Raw genomic sequence first — 20,583 nt, forward strand, 5'->3', positions numbered from 1 at the left:
TTTTCTGAGACTTCACTTGACTGCCATGACTTTTCAGTTATCACAGAGAGTGGCTTGGGAACTACATCAGACAATGCTCTCAGGACCTTGGGATGCATCTCACCCAGGTTCTACAGACTTGGGTAAATTCAGGTTAGGTCATCATGAACCTGATCTTCCCTTGCAGTGGGAAGCACTTTGCTCCCCCAGTTGCCATCCTGCTGTCCATCAGCTCAAGAGGTGTGGGAAGACAGGTTTCCATTGAACACTGTGGCAAAAGTGTTGAGTACCTCAGCCTTCATCTGTTAACAGTTTTCCATCACTGTTTATCAGGGGCGTTACACCTTCTCTGACCTTCGTTTTCTAGTTCACATACCTGTAGAAGCCCTTCTTGTTATTCCTTATGTCCCTTGTCGGTTCAATTCCAGCTTCTGGAAGGGCTTTCTCGCTTCATCCATACGTAACCATTCTTTTTCTATACTCTTCCCAGGTTCCCTGTCTAAGTTTCCATTATCTGTGTATTTACTACTTTCCCTTTAGTTCCACCAGCAGTTCCCTAATCTGCCATGCTTGTCACTAGCCTTCCTTGCCCAATTCCTTGCTCCTGGGGATTGCTAGGTGTTGTACTCCATGGAAGACAAAAAAATCCATTAGAATAGGATTTTAATCCATCAGCCTCTAGGTTATGGGCCCAGCATGGTTTCATTGCTTCACTCTGCCCCTCCCAGTGCCTCTCAAGGACTTGGGATCCCCAACAAAGGGTCTTTGTCCAGACAACTGGAATGAAAAGTGCTGGAGAACAAGGGCATCAATCCTGCTGCTTCTCAATGCTGAGTGCTTTACAGCGCCTTTACTATGAAACAGGATTGCTCTAAAATTTTGCTTAAACTACATTTCTTTCCCTCTCAACTACCAAATACATTATGGTGATTTTAGGCCAGCAGCTGCACTCACTGATGTAATACAAAAATTAAAATACAACTCTTTAAAAAAGAGATTAAATACTGGAATTAACTCTTCTTTGTCAGTGTTAAAAACTTTAAAAGTATTTAAGTAGAAGTAGTCCTGTGTGTCCTGGGAAAAATATTTGCTTCTTTCCATGTAAAATAAAACATCTTTAAGTATTAGAAGTTACCTTCTGCAAAGCTATGTTTTATATCAAGGATATCATGCATTTATTCTGGTCTTGTTAGTGCAGTTCACACAAATAATGTCCAAAGTCTTGCTTGATATATTTAACTAAATTTCAGTATTTGCATTAAAAAATGTTGTGTTCAGCCACATTCTGTAATCTGTGATTACTAAACACATTTCTCTTTTCAGATTTGGAGAAATAACTGAAAAGTTTTGATCAAATCACAGACTTTAAGTTCAGCTCTTCTGGTTTTTTCTCCAGTTAATGGAATAAGGATTCCTCTGGAAATATTGCAAATTTATCAAAGTATTAGTATTTCAAAGGGTATCACAAGTTACCTCTGATATTTTTCAGATGACAGCAGGTATTTCCAGTATACACATAACCTTTTATTTTCATAACACTTGCTCTACTCTCAGATGGAGAAAAGATATGTTCTGTTTCACAATTTAAATTTGGAGGTATATAGAAAACTGGGATCAGAGGGGAGAAGAGAGGTTAATGCAGTAGATGAAATGAAAGATGATAATCACAGGGAAGTAACAGACCAACATAAATGTGAAACATTGCTCATCAACATCAATGTATCTTAATTTTTTGTTGTTGTTCTGTAGCTTTCAATCAAGACTGTGATTAGGGAAAGGTGGCAGAAGGTGGGAACAAGGGTGAGCTTCAAAGAATAGCTGCTTTAAGCAAATCAAGGGTATTTCTTCAAGGTGATAAAATATAGTGACAGCTTACCCTACTTGTATTTCACCTTGTCCTGGTTTAACCCCTTCTAGCAATTATCACACAGCCACTTCTCACTCCCACACTTCTCACTCCCTTCCATAGGATAGGGGGGAGTTGGAAAAAAGGTAAAATCCATAGGTTGATGTAACCATTTAACAATTGAAAAAAAGATAAAAGTAACAAAAAGAGAGGAATAAAACCAAGAAACACAAGTAAGACATCATGCAATTGCTCATCATGGATTGACTGGTACCCAGCCTGTCCCTGAGTAGTGATGGGTTCCTCCCACCCAACTCCCTCAGGTTATGTATTGAGCATGATGTTCCACGGTGTGGAAAATCCCCTTGGCCAGTTCATGTCAGCCTTCCTGGCTGTGCTCCCTCCTGTCTTGTGTACCTGCTCAGTGGCAGAGCACAGGACACTGAACACTCCTTTATATAAAGTACCTATGGTGCAACAGCTGAAGCATCAGTGTGTTATCAACATTGTTCTGCTAAATCAAAAACATAGCACTGTACCAGCTACTTGGAAGAAAGTTACCTTTATCTCAGCTGAAACCAGGACAACCTGATTCCAGTAATTCCTGAATTGTATAGAGAATGCTGATCTCTTACAGCTATGTCTCCTGCTGTTACTCATGCCCCTCATCCTCAAATACTGATGCTGATGCAAATTGTCCCTCACAGCCACAGCCGTGCGCCCTTCCCTGTGGGCTGATTGCCACAGGCAATCCAGTGTCTGGTTTTCTCCACTGAGGGAGTTGTGTTGATCACCAAGTCTCAGTAGTCAGTTTTCTTGACATATGAGAGCTCACAGAACCCTAAAATGAGCTGAATTTGAAGGGATGTTAGAGATCAAATAGTTCAGCCCCTCTGCCATATGCAGGGACACCTTCAACTAGACCAGACAGTTCAGAGCCCTATCCAACCTGGCCTTCAGTGTTACCAGGGATGGGGCATCTTCAGTTCCTCTGGGTGACCTGTGCCAGTGCCCTCCCCACTCTTAAAGAATTTCTGTCTAACATCTAATGTAAATCTTGTCTCTTAGTTTAAACCTATTCCTCTTTGTCCTACACACCCTTGCAAAAAGTCCCATTTTCCTCTATTTTATAGGCCACTGTTAGTACAGGTACTGATTTGCCTCAATGAGGTTTCTGCAGAAGTTTCGCCAGGCTAAACAAACCCAGCTCTCTTAGCCTATCTTCATAGGGGACGTGTTCCTGCTTTTGATATTGCTGGGCTCCTTTGGACTCTCCAAATGCCCTTCCCGTGCTGGGGACCCCAGAGCTGATGAGCTCTCACCACTCTGGTGGAGTCTCATCAGAGCAGAGGCCGAATCCTCTTCTGACCACGCTGCTTTGAATACAGCCCAGGATGCCGGCGGCTTTCTGGGCGGCGAGCGACACTCCCACCGCCCTCGCCAAGCCGGCATGTTCAGAAACGCGGGAGCTCTCACCGGCCGAGCGCTCAGCCCGCCCGGGTCGCACAGGAAGGCCCGCCCAAAGCGCCGGGACCGCCTCGCCGGGAGCCGCGGGGCAGGGCTGCGGCTGCGCTCTGCGCCTGCCCGGCCCGGAAGCTGCGGCAGCGCGGGGGGAGGGCGGGCCGGCGAGGCAGGCGGGGGGTCCGGCCCCCTCAGCGCCCCTGCGAGCCAGCTGCGGTCTGGGCGCGCAGCTCCTCCCGCCGCTCTGCCTCGGGGAAGGAGTCCGCCCCGGGGTCCGTCTCCACCCTGAGCCGGGCACAGGCAGCGCGCGTTGCCGCGGGTGGCGCCCCGCGGCAGCGGGGGAAGCCTGAGCCGCCCCTCGCTCCCGCGCTCGGGTGAGCGGCTGGCCCCGCGCCAGGCCTGCGCCCCTGTCCTAGGGTTCCCGATCTCCCGCCGGACTAGGCTGCTGGACGTTTTCCTTGTCTTGTGCATTTTTGGAGTTCTTGACGATGTACACGCGGCTTCTCTCTCTCAACTCCTTCTGAGCAGCGCATGGCCCCTGAGCTGCGCGGAGGAAGATAGTTTGGAAATACTGGTAAGCATCAGTTCTCTTTGTGTTTAGCAGAAAGCTGCTAGAGATGGTCAAGACTTTCCATGGGAATTCCTCTCCTCTGCACCTACCCCCAGATAACAAAAACTTCAGGTTTTTTTTTTTCTTTCTTCATTTTCTCTAGAAATGTGTGGAAAAGCCATTATTTGCTTTTCTGTATAACGGTTACCTAGAGGCTTGGTTAGAATGGAGATTAAGCTTGATGTGCTCGTCTCTACGTGTATCAAGCAAAGAAAACCATGGCCCCGCATATCATGGGTTGGACAGGTAAGTGTAATAGTCTCTTTTGTATAATACTTTGCACTTCCATTTGCTTTAGAAGGGTTTAAAAACAACCTCAGGAAGTATTTTGAGTAATCTTAAGAGTTATAAATTAATTTTATCTTATTGATCTGAGTCTGGAGATTTAAAGTTTCTCAGGGAAACTTTGCAGAGCCTTTTTTTTTTTCTTCCTACTCCAAAGACTCAGAAGTGCTTAGATGAGATTGTTGTTTTGATGGTTATAGTTGTTCACAACGTTTTTTACAATACATTGTGGGAAATGTGAATGATTCTTTTTCCTCATGTCATCCTGCATCTCTTGAAAGACACACTTTCTTAGACTTCTTTCATAAAATCACACTAAATTTTTTTGTTCTATGATTTGAATTTAAGTAGGTAGCAATTTAATGTTGATTTTTTTTTTCTGTTGGCGTCACTGGCAATTACCTCACTAAGTTAAACACTGCAAGACAAGATAGCTAACTTCCAATTTTCGCATTTTTAGCCGGTCGTTTAGCAGAGGTACTTTGAATAACTTTTTAATAATGACTGTAAGATCAGTTTGGTGTTTTGAAACCTGTGAATTAAATTCATCATCACTGTAGGTCCATGCTGCATATAATGTACTGTGAAGTAAATATGCCAAAGAATGAAAATAGTATGGCAATTGCTGCTTTATTGTACTTTTTAAAATTATTTTTTCCCTAACATTTTTTCTCTGCATTATTCTGTACACCTGTGTAGAAAAGAGCATTTTGAAAAAATAAATGCTTTTTTATTCTTTCAATAGGAAAAAGAGGCTGTTTTTCTTCTAGATGGTAAACATATAAATGAAATTAACTTGTCGTCAGGGAAGACAAAGAAGAAAATCCCTTCGCTACAGTCATTGTTGAAAAATGTGGTTGTCTTAACAACATCAGGAAATGGTTAAGTATAATATCTTATGTACAATAAGCTCAGGTTATTTTATTTGTATTTGTAACAGTGTGAAAAGGCAGATATCTAAAGGATCTGCCAGTTCACTTAAAACTGTGGCTAGGATGGAAGAGAAGTAATTTTAAGTAACTTCACAGTAATATCCTTCAAAACTTCTCTCCCCCAACGAATGCAGCTGCTTGGTTGGCAGGAATACTTACAACAGGAGAGCTCTTTCTTTGGAATAAAGATCAGAACTGCTTGAAAATTGTACCAGCAATTGAAGAGTCCAAAAAAGTAGTAGCAGGAGCACAAGGTAGGTTTTTTTCAATTAATCCTGTGAAAAAATGGAATAAAGGAAAAGTTGTTTTCCTTTCTTTAAAAGTTATTACATGAGTGAAACTATTTTTACGTTGTTTTGCATTTGTATAATTTGTTTGCTGGCTAAACTTTGGGAAATGTCATTTGAGTGATACAGATTATTCATTTAGTAATCCCTTGTACATAGTTCATTTTCAGATACTGTAAGTGTGGTTTTTAATGGTTAATTTTTTACTGTAAAATGTTCCTGACTAGGTTATCAGTTAGGGGCAGATGTACATTTGATGTAAACAGTATATGGATAATTTGATTCTCTGGGTGGGCTTTTATGGCAAATGCTAGCTGTAAAGAATAAAATACAGACACATATTTGCAAACTTAAGTATCAAGCATTTTCTTGTATTGGATAGCATCACTGATACCAACTGCTAAAGTTAAGTGTTGCACAAGAAATTCTGTCGTTTCAGGGAAGATCAGTAGTGTACTTAAGAGCTAAAAGTAATCCATAGTAGAGCATTAGGCTGTCTCAGGAAACATCTCTAATAGTTGAGTGTTGTAGGAAAGACAATTAATAGGATGAACATCCATCTGACTTTACTGCTGCCCGAGGTCTGCTGTCAGTCATGAAGCTGGGAATTGAAGATACTAAACATGACAGCTTGGATTTCTAGTCATAGATGAGAAGAGAAATTTACTTTCTCTATTCTTATAAATTCTATGTTTAACAAAGGAACAGAAACTATCCTGGCATATTGTTTTGTTTGTTTGTTTTCGTTTTTTTTTTTTCCTCCAGAGTGTGTAATGAGGTTGTACTTATATGTATCTGGAGATGGCAGAAAGGTACTGTTAACTACTTCTACAGCATGTGTCTTTTTGTGGGAGAGTACAGAACATGAAAATACAGCCTCTGGTAAAAGCTCTCCTTCTGGGCGTTGGACACAAGTTTTAACTGATGAATCAGTCATATTGCCTTCTACTGAAGAAAAAGAAATTGGAGTGGATGCTGCTTTCATACAAAATGAGGTAAAAAGTAAACCCCAAGGCAATAATTTAATTAAAAAATCTTAATTAAATTAGAGCCACAAAAGCTACAGTGAATTTTGAAAGCAATGTCTGCCTCTTTGGCATTTTGCATAGGCTTAACATTTTGGTTCATGTTATATTTGCTGGCAACAAGAGAACAGCCATACTGGATCAGATCTGAGTTTCTGGCCCACTTGTGTTCTTGCCAGCCTTTACATTTCTGAGTGACAACATTGTTATTTAATCTGATTTTTAATAGCTATTGATCTAAATATGTAGATAGTTAAAGAGAAATTTGTATGTCACAAGCCTTTTGGGGTTGTTTTGATCTTGTTCTCTTTTTTTACAGGTACTAGGTGATTGCTGTTTGTGTTCATTTGTATTTTACTCTGGTGAGTGTTTAGTGCTCACATTTTTGATTCTTCGATGGCATGAAAATACCTTTAAAAATGTTAGGTAAGTTTGAAGATATCTGAAGTTCAGCATCGGGAATATTTAATTATGTTTTAGAGCTAGGAATCAGAGATGCAACTGAACACATTTACATGGATGTTCCATTAACCTATGGTTATAAGCACCTATTTATATTTACATATGGATGTTTATAGTATGCCCTCTGTCATTTTAAAGCCATTCTCCCCTGTCCTTTACACATCCCTTGTGAAACGTGTTTATCATGAGAGCATTTATTAACATATTCCATATTTTATTATTATCTTACACCTAGATAACACTGAGAATATTTATCATTCTGTGTGGGTAGCTATGTATGCCTGTTGACACATGTGTTTTAGTTTCATTGCTTTTTGCATGATGATAGAATGTACTTTTCTTGTTTCTTCTTATTGCTTATATATCTTTTATTTTCTTATATTTCTTGTACTGTGTAGCCATGAATGCCTTGACTACTTCTTCCTCTTTGTTATGTGGATTTGCATATTTTATTGGTTTTCTGTTGCTCTTTTCATTTCTTTTGCTTGATGTGAAAGTGCGTGTGTGTATTTCTTTATCTGGATTGGGGGCAAGTACTTAAATAGTTATACGATACAACCACTTAAAAATGCTATTGAATAATAGTCTGGAGCACATGTATAGTCCATTCCTCTTCCTGGCTGACACATATGTGTATGAGTTTAAATGGATATGCCCTCTGCAGGTTATCAAAATAACTTGACAAAATTTTGCCCTGCATGTGATATGGTACAACTGCTTTTCTTATATGTTTTTCTTTTGATACTTAGTAATGATGTCCTACTTGACCTAATCTTCAATTTATCAGTGGCATGGTAATTCCTTTCTGATGCTATATAAAAAATGAAACAGAGCATAATATACCTAGTGCAGAAATGCCTGTGTATGTATGTAGCTAGCTAGCTATCTGCACCATAGTAATTGCGGCCTGAAATTCTAACTACATTTCTCAGACATCTTATTCACATTTTCTTATGTCAACTCATGCTTAGTTTCATTGCTTGCTGTTATTTTATTTAATTCATTTTTGCATATTAATGCGCTTTTTTTTTTTCCTGTTAGTTAGATGGCATATTTCAAGACAGATTCTCTCTTGTGTTTTCTGTCATGTTTTGAATCTTGGTAGGATCACAGAATTGTTTGGCTTGAAAGGGACCTGTAAAGGTCACAAAGTCCAACCTCCCTGCTGTGGGTAGGACCCTCTTCCACTAGATCAGGTTACTGGAGCATAATCCAACATATCATTGAACACTTCCAGTGATGGGTCATCCACAAATTTTTTGTTCAGAGCTACATTCTGCTGATTTTCAAATTCTGAGTATTCCTGTGATGGGTGGATGGTGTTACAGGGTCTGGGGAAGCTGCTTCTGGCTAGAATGAAAGTGCCTCAATTATATGTCATTGATCTGTATATATTTGCGTGTTCTAGACTTATAAATCTCATAAAATCCCATCCCATAAAAATAACTCTTAGTGCTCAGACATAATTTTTGAACTTGTGTAAGTACAAAATATTTTTTCATTTGTAAGGCATTTGAAGAAAAACAGATTTTTTTTTTTTTTTTACTGGCTCATTCTTTATGTGGTTTTGTCTTGCATGGTTTTTTACTTTATAGGAATAATCCCGTTCTGCAAAATGAAGTAACCACTTGGTTTTGTTATCTTTTTGTTGGTATTCAGCTCTTTGCCATACCAGATCCAGTGGGTACAGCAGACTTGTTCTCTTGTTAATTTGGTTCCTCAGTGTGTGTCTGTAAAGTCAAGAGGAGCTCTGCTATGTGCATTTGCAAGAGATGGGCTTCTACTTGCTGTAGCTGTAAATCAAACTGATCCAAAGGTATGTATGAGAGTGCATAATTTAAGCTAATTTATAATTTAAGAGTTTCATTTGAATGGAACTCATAATTTAAGAGTTCCATTTGAATGAAACAGTAACAAGGATTTAAAAACACAGTTTTGGGATGATTTTAGCACTCATAAAGGGACTTGAAATTATATTTACATTGATATCCATGGCTAAAAACTCTTACTACAACTCAGTTGTTTATGTGTAGCTAGAAGTTGGTACAAAATCCTGTCATTTATAAGCTCTATTAAAAAATAAATTATTTTCAATTACTGCATCATATCTACAAAGATTCTAGGTGATTCTCAGTCAAGCCTCAGCCTGACATGTTTTGGACTTCATGATGTTATTCCTATTAATAACTCAGAGGTCAGATTTTAATGTACTTTTTAATGCTAATGCTGTCAGGGGAAATGGACCTGTTTTTTTGATGTAGCAGATTGGGATGATACCATCCTTCAAAGCTCCAGTTGTTAATTACCAGAAAGACTAAAGTAGAGTGATCTTATATTGAGTGTTTTAGAAAAAAGTTGCATTAAAAAGAATATTGAATTACCTATTAAGTATATAATAGTCCTTAGTTATATTTCAAGTGTAGAACAATGTGTAAAATTCACTAAACGTTCAAGTAGTAATTAATAGTGACCTACAATGTCATTTCTTTGTATAATGGTGTTACCAGTCCACCAAATTTAATACATAAGTTAGTAGTAGACTTTTTTTACAATAATGGCATTTTGATACAAACATTTATGATGTGTTTATCTTTTCTTTCTAGGCAACTCAGGTTTTGTTTCTGAACACCTTGAATTTTGTAACTGTTTCAGGTAGCCTGAAAGGCTGTAGTAGCAAGAGTAGTGTGACACCATCCAGGTTTATCAGGTCAGTAAATGACACTGTTTCTGCGGCTGTTGTGGATCTTTTAGTTTTGTGTTATGGTTTGTTTATTTTATAACTTGTTTGTTTATTTTGTATCCTAACCCTCTGATGCTGAAGTTAGACGGAGAAAAAATTTTTTTTATCTGCCCAATTTAGATCTTACTGGGTTGGCGATATGAGCTGGACTCCTGATAGCCTTTTCTTGGCTTGCATGTTAAAACGTGGATGTTTGGTTTTATTGACATGTATGGGGGAATTGCTGACCTTAATTGCCTCTGGATGCTCTGTAGAATTTGGACCAGCACAGTTTATTCCATTTCATCCACTAATAACATACAGGTAAAAGGGTTTAAAAAGGTTTATATGTTTCTGTGTTCTGGTCTTACCTTACTTTCTATCATATTTATTATAAGTTTGCATAAATGTAATCTTTCAAATTCACTCTTGCTTTTCATGTATCTTTCCAATATCTGTTTCTCATTCATAGTTCTCTTCTGTTTCTTATAATGCATTTGTCGTGGTGAAAATTGACATTGTGATAATGTAAGTATTCATAAAGTGATTTTTTTCCCTAAAAGTGTTTGAATTTATTAGTAATTAAAATTAGCATGTTTTTATGATGTAAGAAGAAATTTTACTTGCTGAAGTACTAAAGTGCAGGTTTATTTTAATCCATTGCTATTTCTCTGCTCATTCCTTAATTTTACATATAGAACCTGATGTAAGATATTGTAAGTAACATATTTTGCATGGGCAGAAAGTAATTGGTTTTTAAAATGTTGTTTTGGGATTCTCTGGATCTAAGTTCTGAGATTATGCTGCTGGGTGCATGAGAGAGTAGAAGGATCTTTGATAACACAATTTAGCATAAACAAGTAACACAGTCTAAATAGAGAAAACAAAATAGAGTCTAAACTTTATTTTTTTAAAATCTTATTAATTTTGCATGCCTTAAACCAAATAGTGTGTAAATATAAAAGCTTGTGAAGATATTCAAAGCATCATATTAACCTTCTTACACTATCTGCTTGAAAAATCAGATGCTAAACTATATTAAAATACATTCTACATTAAAATACTATATTAAAATACATTATGATGATATATTCAATATATGCAGCCACTTTTTAAAAAAAAACAGTGTATTATGTGTATTTTTTTTAAACCCAGACAGTGTATTATGTGGCTAATATTGGAATACGTGCATAACACAATTTTCTGGAACACAGTAAGGAGGGATTTCTGTATAAGAAAAACCATTTTGAAAGAGAAGATGTGTTTATAAAACTTTTCTATTGAATATCTGAACTGATGCTGAAATGATAAGATTTAGATTTTCAAGGGGTTCTTTTCTTTCAGATATTACTTTCTTAGTCTGGCCCTTCAAATTTCATCTTCAAGCATTTGTCATACCAAATACAAGCTAGATAAGAAAGTGTGATATAGAAATTTAGACTCTAATTATGAAAAAATATGGTTATTACTAATGAAATAATAAGTGGATACTGAAAGCTGGTTTTAATTTATTTATATTGAAAGAAGTTACGGTTGTAGTAAAATCCTGGCATCTTGCAAGCATAAATAGTTTTATCCAGAGTGCTCATCCTGCAAAAGGGTAGACACTTCCCTAGGATTCGGAAGGGATTTATTTGGATAGTAAATTGCATGGTATTACATGTTCTGAAATTATTCTGTTCATGATTACTAAATGTGATAGTTGCTTCTTAATTTTTGATGTATTTCTGTTTTAGACAGCACCACTCTTGTTGTCGAGATTCCAGCCAGTCTCTTGGTTCTTCAGATTCTGAACGTGACCTCCTGAGACAGAGATTCTCTGTTACTTCACACCCAAGACTACCCTACCTCATTGTCTCTGATGGATACATGATAACACTGCTAAGATTTCCTAACAACTTTTCACCATCAGGATTTATGAGATCCCTTTTGCTTGTATCAACCCAACAGCTTGAAAACATCCGTCAGAATTTGCTGAACTTCAAGGTAAGGTTATGAACTATTTTGTAGGTTTTTAAGTTAAATTTTTCAGGTGCATGAAAGAGTGTAAATTTAAGTACCTTTGAATTATAAGGCTGTTTAAGTAACCACATTGATCTGCAAAGCAATGAATACAGATATCCTGAAATTTTATTCCTTTGTTGTCTGGGTGATATTTCAGGAAAATGTAAAATGGGACAGTTTGAGCTGTCACTATATCATTTTTCTGGAACTGTAAAAGAAACAGGGATTTCTGTATCTGTAGAGTTGATTTGGGATGTTGACAGGTGTTATGCTATTCTCATCAACTTTCAGAGTGATGCAGAAAGAATTCTGGAAATCCTCTGTAACTTAGTCTCTGGTAGTTCATACATTTGTCCACTAGGTGTTCAATCTAGGGTGGCAATTAAAGCTTAGTTAAAGCATTTCTGTTTCATTTTCTGTCACTTCTGAATTGAGCTAAGTCTGGGAGGAGGGAAGCCAGGTGCCTTACTTCCCTTGAAGGAAGAGGTCCTGCAGCTATTGCTGACCACATAAGATAGGACAGATATTTAGTTCAGAATATTTTCTTTTGCTGATAAAATGCAGCTTTTCTTCTAATTCAGTTTCTATTCTGATTTTGGAGAAGTGAGCTGTCATGGTATTCCTGCATAAGTTAGAATAGTAAGCAAGGATTTGAGGATTTAAAGAGATATATTACTAGTAAAAATGTAGAAAAACCCTACATACAGGCAAATTTGTAGGGCTTTTTCAGGCATCAAGAAAGCAGATTCTTTCAGTATGACGTAAACTAAAGCTGTCTGGTGTGAGAGAATTCTGCTTCCCCAAAGCTTGGTCAAATGGTAGTTTGTCTCTGTGCAACAGATGCTTGCTGCCCGGTTCTCTCTGTCTGGCTGGGACTTTTGATCTGAAGCTTTTTACAACAGTAACCAATTTTTTTATCTTGTTTAGTAACTGTCTTGCAAGAAACTGATAATATGTTTTCTGTTACTGTTATTTCTTTTAGTGTAAAAGGGGATCTCAGTACTTACGATCACTGTTGTCTTTAAAAGCCAGTCTTTTAAAACAAGTTCAAAATCAAAGTTCTATCTTTTCCACCATTCCGAGATTCCTGGAGGAGGACACAACAGAAATGAGCGAGAAAACCATGGATTTCCTGGTATGTAATAGCATTTTTCCACTTACTTTGAAATTATGTATGTTTAAGGTACATAATTTAAATGGAAATAACTGTTGGGATTTAAAAAAATAATAATAGATTTATTTATCCTAACTAGTGTTTTTACAGTCATTCAATAGCCTCATTTTCTTCATAGACATGAGAAATATGCTTATTTTCTCAAATTGATACTTGATTTTATTTTTAAGCAAGTTATTTCTTTCAGTGTGTATTGACTTTCTGAAGAGTATCTGACAATATACATATATATCAGTTTGTGATGTTTCCATACATAGAATGGTTTGTGTTCCGAGACCTTAAGGATCATCCAGTTCCAACCCCCTGCCGGAGTCAGGAGCTCCTTTCATTAGACCAGATTGCTCAAAGCCCCATCCAACCTTGTCTTGGACATTTCATGCATAGGGCAGCCACTGTTTCTCTGGGCAGCCCATTCCAGAGTCTCAGCACTTTCCCAGTAAATAATTCCTGCCTGATATCTAAGCCTGCCCTCTCTCAGTTTAAAACCAATGTCCCTTGTCCTATCACTATGTGTACATGTCAAAAGTCTCCTGCTCTCTGTAGCCTCCTTTATGTAATGAAAGGTGCTATAAGGTCTCCCTGGAAACCTAGGATTTAGATTCACTTTATAATAAAATGTTACATTAGCTATTAGATATACTGGGGCTGTAGACTATTTTAATAACAGTCTTAATAAATACAGTACATGTCTTTATCCTAAGTTTTAGAGGATTCTTTAATAAGTTCCAAAATCCGTATTGTCTTTTGGAAGAGTGGCCCTGTGATCATAGTTACTGAACAGCCTTTCCCAACTTCATTTCACGCTTTTGAGTTTTGGTTTGTTCTTTGAAGCTTTGAGCTTTTGTTGAATGACTTTTAAATCTTACAGGTATCTGGCAAAATCTCTGTCTTGTACTCTAGGTTTAATGAAGGACAGAGTTTCACTTTCTGGTATAAAATCTTCTGTATTGGCAGTGTAATTTTGTTGTTAGGTAATTTGTCTGCCCAACTGTTCTGCAAATAACATTTAATTTGAGATTGAGATGAAACTGCAGCTTATTAAATGTAAGAGCATTTAAGCAAGGTAATTAAGCATAAAAACTTCATTTATGAGAGTGACTAAATGATGATTCTTTGCAATCTGTGTGTGCTCTCTCGTGCTCAGTAAACTTAAATTAAACTGTTGATTTTTCGCTTGTCTGATTTAGGACCTTGAAGAAGAATCAGACAATGAAAAGCAGTTTTACAGTAGCACTTCCAGCTTCTATAACCAAAGAATCTATTCATCTGTTGGTAAAGCTGATGAAGGCTGCTTAGAATTCGCGTCAATGTTTGATACCATCCATGCAGAAGATGATATTGAAGAGAAAGATAAATCATCATTGGAACTATATTCCGTTCAGAAAAACCTCCTTGGTGCATGGCAGATAGGGATTTCAAAAAATATGGAAGAGAAAGATGCATTACTGAATTACACAGTGAACTGCATTATCCATTTTTTCAGCATTGTTCAGTTTGTGAAATGTACTTTGCTAAACCAGGATGCGTCTTTAAATAAGTCTGTGAAGAATACTCAATGGATGCATTTTGTTCTGAAATATTTTCGGCAGTGTTTGACCATCTTGTACTGGCATTCAAGAGCCAGTGTGATTGGGCATGTGGCAAAGATGACATTAGAAACTTTAAAAATGATGTTTATACAGCAACAAGATCAGTTGTTCTCAAAAAACCTTTTGGCATGCTTCTGTCTTCTGAAAATGGTTTCTCACACCCTAAGCAGAGTATGTGTACTACAGTATGAGAATTTTTTTTCCTCTCCTGACAGTAATACTCTTGTGGAACTTGACTCTCTCATGTTGCCTGTTTTCTTGGTTCTTGATGACAATACTACTCAGCAGTTTAGCTCACTGAAGTCTCTGCTTAGAGAATGTCCTCAAGTAAACCATGATGCAAAAACAGAAAAAAGGTATGAATAAGCTTTGTATGGGGGAAAAAATGTACAGCAAAACCAGGTGATCAGGCCCAGCCATCACAGGTTTATGAAAGGCAGATCCTGCGTGACCAGCCTGGTCTTCTGTGACAGGTGACATACTTAATGGTTGGGGGAAGGGCTGTGGATATTGTGGATATTGTCTACCTGGACTTTAGTAAAACCTTTGACATAGGCTCCCACAACTTTCTCCTGGAGAAATTGGTTGCTCATGGCTTGGATAAAAGCACTCTTTGCTGGGTTAAAATGAATTAATGGCTGATAGCTGGGCCTAGGAGGTGGTGGTGAATGAAGTTACATCCACCTGCAACCAGTTGCTGTGGTGTTCCCAAAGGCTCAGTGTTGGGGCCAGCCCTGATTAATATCTTTATCAGTGATCGGGGTGAGGGGATCGAGAGCACCGTCAGTCAGTACACAAATAACACTCAGCTAACACTCGTGGTGGGATTGTTGATCTGCTGGAGGGCAGAAAGGCTCTGCAGAGGGATCTGGACTGGCTGCATTGATAGTCTGAAGCCAATGGTGTGAGGTTCAACAAGGCCAAGTACCAGGTCCTGCCCTTGGGTCACAACAGTCTTGTGCAGCACCACAGGCTGGGGCAGAGTAGCTGGAAAGCTGCCCAGCAGAAAAGGACCTGGGATGTATGTTGACAGCAGCTACACATGAGCTAGTGTATGCCCAGATGGCCAAAAAAGGCCAATGGAATGCTGGCAGCAGGATCAGAGAAGTGACAGTTGTTCTGTACCTGGCACTGGTGAGGCAGCACATCAAATCCAGCCCTAAGCCCCACAGTATCTGAAAGGGTTGTCAAGCATTGGATCAGGCTGCCTGGGGAAGTGGGCTGAGTCTCCCATTCCTGTAGGTATTTAAAAGATGTGTAACTGTGGTGTTTAGGGGCATGATTTTGAAGTGGAATTGGCAATGTTAATGGTTGGAGACAATGATCCTAAGGGTGTTTTCCAGTCTAAGTGGTTCTATATGATGGAATGAAAATTGTATGAGTTAAACTGTAATGAAATATCCTTTTGGGTTTTTGCTGCTTTTTACTCCAGGTAAAGGCATGATGAACAAAGCATACAGATTAGGCTCAGACCTATATTTGAGTATAGTTTGGTTATGGTGACTAAACAGTAACTGCAAATCGGTTTGGAGATAACTGATGAGTTGACAGTTGACACCAGGCCTGGGTAGTTCAGCATCAATACAGATATTGAAATTTAGATGCTTTAACTGTCTCTTGTGCATTTCGTTCTTTCCTAGTTGTGAATCTTATGGAGCAAGAGTCTGCTCATATGCAGTATGTCAGGGATGTCAGTTTAGTCAGCAAAGTTTTTATTCATTATGGATGTGGGGTCTTAGAGCAATAAGAAAAACCCATTTGTGGAAACTAATTTACTTAAATTGTCAGAGCTGTTTCTTCCACACACATAAACTTGACTGAAATGTGCTGTTTTACTTCTGGGAAATTATACTGTTATCAATGGAGTATTTCTATGCTGCAAAACTCCAGTGAATCAAAGTGTGGTGTTCGCATGAGCAGGCTTCTGCTTTCCAGAGATTTAGAACTTAAGTAGCATTATAACTCACAAATTAATTCCTACTACAGTAGAAGGTATTTCTTCAATAATCCTTAAATATGGTGCTATGTTTACTGCAAATCTGATATGCAAGTTTCAGTTGTCTCAGAGAACATCATCCATATTTTTGATTAATTGTACTCCATGTGCTGAGCACTGTGCATATGACTGACTCTGTGTTAATTATGAAGCCAAAGGTACTTCAAGATATGGATGTTTTTCAATTTTGTGTAAGCTTTTTCAAGTCTCTAACAATGTGTATTTGCTATTATTATTAAACTTACTTCATATCTAAGCTGGTACATCTAATAGGATTGTGCTAGGCAACAGGGACTTGCCAGTCCTAAAACCATACTTTACAGTCTTGTTTTCTTGTCTCTGCTTTCCTGTGTTATGCTTTAATTGTTTTTTAATCAGTCTTGTTTAAAAAGATACTGATACCTTTTCTGAGGTTTCTTAGTCTGAGATTATTTCATTTCCCCGTTGTTTAGCTAGCAAGGGGATTAATTTTTGGGGTGTTTAGGTTCTTAAAGTAGATAGCTGTGCTTAAGAAAATTCAGAAGAATTAATGTTTTTTAGTCAAAAATGAGGCAAAAAGTGCTTCATTTTTCCCCTCATCCAAGTCAAGAAAGCAGTTGATACAATTTAGTTTTTGGGTGCATAATGTGAAATAAAAGAACATAAGAAATTGATGTAGGCAACTTTTGTTAACTCTTGCTTAATTTCATAATATTGTACTTCTTGAATTACAGGTTGACTGTACTATGGCAGTTATTGTATAAGAAAGTGGTTTGGTATCAGGTGCAGCTAAAAAGAAAAGTGAGCAAGAATGCAGAAGAGGTTTCTGTCGTCTCATTGCTTTTAAGTCATATACAAGCAACCATCCAGTCTTCAGGAGTGACATTAGAACAACATCTGAAGATTAATTCTGTATCTGGTTAGTAAAAATGTTAATTGAAAACTAGGAAAATTAGGTTCAATTTAACAATCGGTAACTGACTACCAGATTTTTAAAAAGTGAGCATTTAGACTTCTCTTAAAATTCTTATCATAATTCTGTCTTAAATACTTAATGGCCTGGTATGTCTGTAGATCACATTATAATCTTTAGAGTTTGTTAAGCTAAATAAAAAGACTGAATTTTCTTTGGTTTGCTTTGAGCAATGTCCTAAAGAATCTGAATGGAAGATTTTAATTCTGATCTCCTGTGTTGTTTCTTCTGAAGTAAAATGGGCATCACAATGTGTCTCTTACTGGATTTCTGTGTAGAAAGATTGCTCACTCCATGTGGTCATTGTGGGCATGATCATGTTGTATTCTTAAACGTTGTCAGCTTCAACTAAACATCTAATTAGTGTAACTTAAGGTGCTTGGTAATCCAGCATATTTATTTTCCAAACAGTTTACAGCTGTAGCCTAATTTCTTACACTTTGTTGTCCTATGTTCTACCTTCCTTTTGACTTCTACGCTGCTAAACCCAGCTTCCCATATATGTCTCCCTTTACAATTCTGTTTCCTTGCTGTGTTCTTGATCTCTCTCCCTTAAATGACAATTCTAACTCCTCTTCCTACACTGCCCCATACAATACATTATCTCCTCCTGGAGGAGAGCTCATACATTATTTGTTCTGGCAAGGAGTATTCAAAGTCATATTCTCTCAGATGCTCAAAACTTAGACTTAATTATGAGAATAGAAGTTTTCTGGGGGCTCATGTATTTTGTTCTGCTTTCAGTAAATGTCTGATGCTGAAAGAAGAGCGTATGTATTTGTAACTATGAAAGTAACTACTAAAAATAAAGCTTTTAATTTGTTAATATGTGACTTTTGTAGGCGAGGAGCAGTTCCTTTTAGGCTCATACAGAGAATCTCTGAACATTTGGAAAAGATCTCTTTGTGAACTCAAGACAAATGGTAAGGTAAAATCTTTGAGTGTGGAGGGGGATAAGTTGTATAATCATTTTACATTTGTGACTCTGTTTGCTCTTCAAAAAGAGGAGGTGAGATGCATAAAGGGTGCATATTTGAAATTAAAAAGCGATGAATACAACCAGTCAAAACTTAAGTCTCTTTGCTCTCTGAGAAAATTCTATGCATTTTTATTTTAATACCAGGGCTTTCTTGCAATTATTAAGTACTTGGTACAGGAAAGCTCTAGATAAATTTGTGAGCAAGAAAGAGACAAGAAAAACAGATAAAAAAATCAATTTCTTTAGTAGCTGTAAAATTAAAAGAATTCGTGTTTGGAGAGTTAGAAAATAAAACTTGAGTCATGTGTTTTTGTAGTCGTTGATTTGAAACAGGTATACCAGAGTTTCTTTTCCAGGCATCACGAGAAAATTTTCTGCTGATTATTAGAATAAAGAATACTTCATTGAGGAAAAAATTCAGAATATTGGAGTTTTGGTGGGTGTCTGAGCAACTCCACTGGATGGTTCAGGCACTCTTTCTTTGAAGGCTAGAATTCCTTGAGCTCTCCTGACGTTTTCTGTGTCTTAACAGTTATGCATATTATTGTTTTGAAAACTGCCTTATGTCTAGAAATAAAAATGTTGTGGATGAGCATTAACTTATTAGCGACTTGGAGGCTGTATAGAAAGATCATACTTTAAAGTAGCTGCTCCTGATTTCTACTCCTCAAAGTAGAAATATAGATGCGTTTCTGGAGAGAAAAGAACTTTCGCTTGCTATGTCTCTTTCTGTGCTTATTTTTTCACTTGCACTTGTACCTTTTTTAATCTTTTAATGCAGAAGGAAAAAGAGCACGTTTTCTTCAGCATAGATACTATCTTGCAATATTGTTTTGTCACCTGTATCAATATAACATTTGTGAAGCTCAGGGACTCTGCGATCATCTGGTAAAAGAGATTCTAAGGCGATCACAGCTCTCGACAGGTCAGATGGAAGAATTTTCTGGTATGTTTACATTGCCTAAAAGTGCAATAAGGTATGTTGACACTGAAGAACTTAGTGTCTTAATTTCTGTGCCCTCACCTGCACACCTGGCAGCTTTTGACACTTTTCACTTTACACTGTTTTCAGTGACTTTTTCTGATCCTCATATGATATTTCAGCTGCACTTGTTGGAAAATGTGTTTAGACAACTCTCATTGTCTACTAGTCACCTGCTAAATATTTTTAGAACTAAATAATCACAAAGAAGGACTTTGAATAAGAAAAATAAGGGGGAAATTATATGATTTGATTTCATATTAATATAATATGGTATGTGATATGGTATGATTTATAATATATTATTATTAACAATAATAATATATAAATTATAATAGTATTTATAGTATCAATGCATTATTTATATTAATAATATATGATATAATAATATAATTATATTCTATTTTATCTTTTTTTGTGATACAACATGAAAAAACAGCAGATTCTAGTTTGGTCACCAGTCCTAATTTGACAGTGGGATTTTTTTGCAGATGCTTGGAAAATATTTTTTTTACAAAGTCTGATCTAAGTGAAATCTGAATTTCCAAGTGTGAAGAAGTGTTTATTTTTACTCAGTGCAGGTCTAAATTTAGATGCTAAAGGTCTATCTCCAGTCATTAAAAACCTAGTAGAAAAGTCTTCTAATATTAATATAATGTGTAATTAGTGTAAAAGATTAAGCTGTACAAGTTCTGAAAGTTTGTCAAAGAATTATGTAAGTTTGCTTGTTTTAAAAAAATGTTTTATAACCTGTGATTAAATAATTTTAGCATTCAAGTTTAAAATATTTTTTATCATAATGTTTTAATTTGATTTTTCTTTTTTTAGATATCAAGTATTTTCAGCATGAACTATGGATGGTAACCAGCATTCATACTGACACTGCTATGGCTGTGATTCGATCCATGGCACGATTCATGGCTGCTTATTTCACAAAGCAGCTGCTCTATATCTTTCCTCCCCACAATGTTGACATCCTTCATCCACTTCACATCAAACAAGGTATTTCCTGTACAAGATGTTCTAGTTGCTTAAATCTTACAATTTTTTTCACATGTATCAATGATATCTGTTATGGTTTAACTTGATGATCAAGTCAGCTTTTCAGTGGAGTAGGAGACAGAAAAAAAATCCATAAGAATGTCACTGAGAAAGTGTAGCTGATACAATTTTTATTCCAACAGATAGGATCATTTAGGTTGGAAGATACCCGTAAGATCATTGTGTCCAGCCATTAACATTGCCAAGCCCACCACTAAACCATGTCCCTACACACCACAGCTTCTCATCTGTAAAATACC

General features: G+C 37.2%; 1 protein-coding gene across 5 annotated transcripts in view; it reads left to right on the forward strand.

The window, feature by feature from the left end:
• The first annotated feature begins 3,452 nt into the window (after nucleotides 1-3,452).
• CPLANE1 (ciliogenesis and planar polarity effector complex subunit 1) overlaps nucleotides 3,453-20,583 on the forward strand; it is a 59,343-nt gene continuing 42,212 nt past the window's right edge. For 4 of the 5 annotated variants that reach the window (XM_050986872.1, XM_050986876.1, XM_050986874.1 and 1 more), the window contains exons 1-16: nucleotides 3,454-3,860; nucleotides 4,000-4,142; nucleotides 4,927-5,062; nucleotides 5,248-5,367; nucleotides 6,166-6,395; nucleotides 6,745-6,851; nucleotides 8,547-8,703; nucleotides 9,491-9,594; nucleotides 9,748-9,930; nucleotides 11,343-11,592; nucleotides 12,593-12,745; nucleotides 13,972-14,729; nucleotides 17,083-17,267; nucleotides 18,164-18,244; nucleotides 19,082-19,246; nucleotides 20,111-20,284. In XM_050986872.1, the coding sequence (XP_050842829.1) occupies nucleotides 4,062-4,142; nucleotides 4,927-5,062; nucleotides 5,248-5,367; nucleotides 6,166-6,395; nucleotides 6,745-6,851; nucleotides 8,547-8,703; nucleotides 9,491-9,594; nucleotides 9,748-9,930; nucleotides 11,343-11,592; nucleotides 12,593-12,745; nucleotides 13,972-14,729; nucleotides 17,083-17,267; nucleotides 18,164-18,244; nucleotides 19,082-19,246; nucleotides 20,111-20,284 (2,884 nt within the window). In that variant the 5' untranslated portion in view covers nucleotides 3,454-3,860; nucleotides 4,000-4,061. Of the gene's footprint in view, nucleotides 3,861-3,999; nucleotides 4,143-4,926; nucleotides 5,063-5,247; nucleotides 5,368-6,165; nucleotides 6,396-6,744; nucleotides 6,852-8,546; nucleotides 8,704-9,490; nucleotides 9,595-9,747; nucleotides 9,931-11,342; nucleotides 11,593-12,592; nucleotides 12,746-13,971; nucleotides 14,730-17,082; nucleotides 17,268-18,163; nucleotides 18,245-19,081; nucleotides 19,247-20,110; nucleotides 20,285-20,583 lie in introns of all 5 variants that reach the window. The other variant, XM_050986875.1, reaches the window with a different exon arrangement.

Source organism: Serinus canaria, chromosome Z (assembly GCF_022539315.1).
Source record: "Serinus canaria isolate serCan28SL12 chromosome Z, serCan2020, whole genome shotgun sequence".
Classification (NCBI taxonomy): Eukaryota; Metazoa; Chordata; class Aves; order Passeriformes; family Fringillidae; genus Serinus; species Serinus canaria.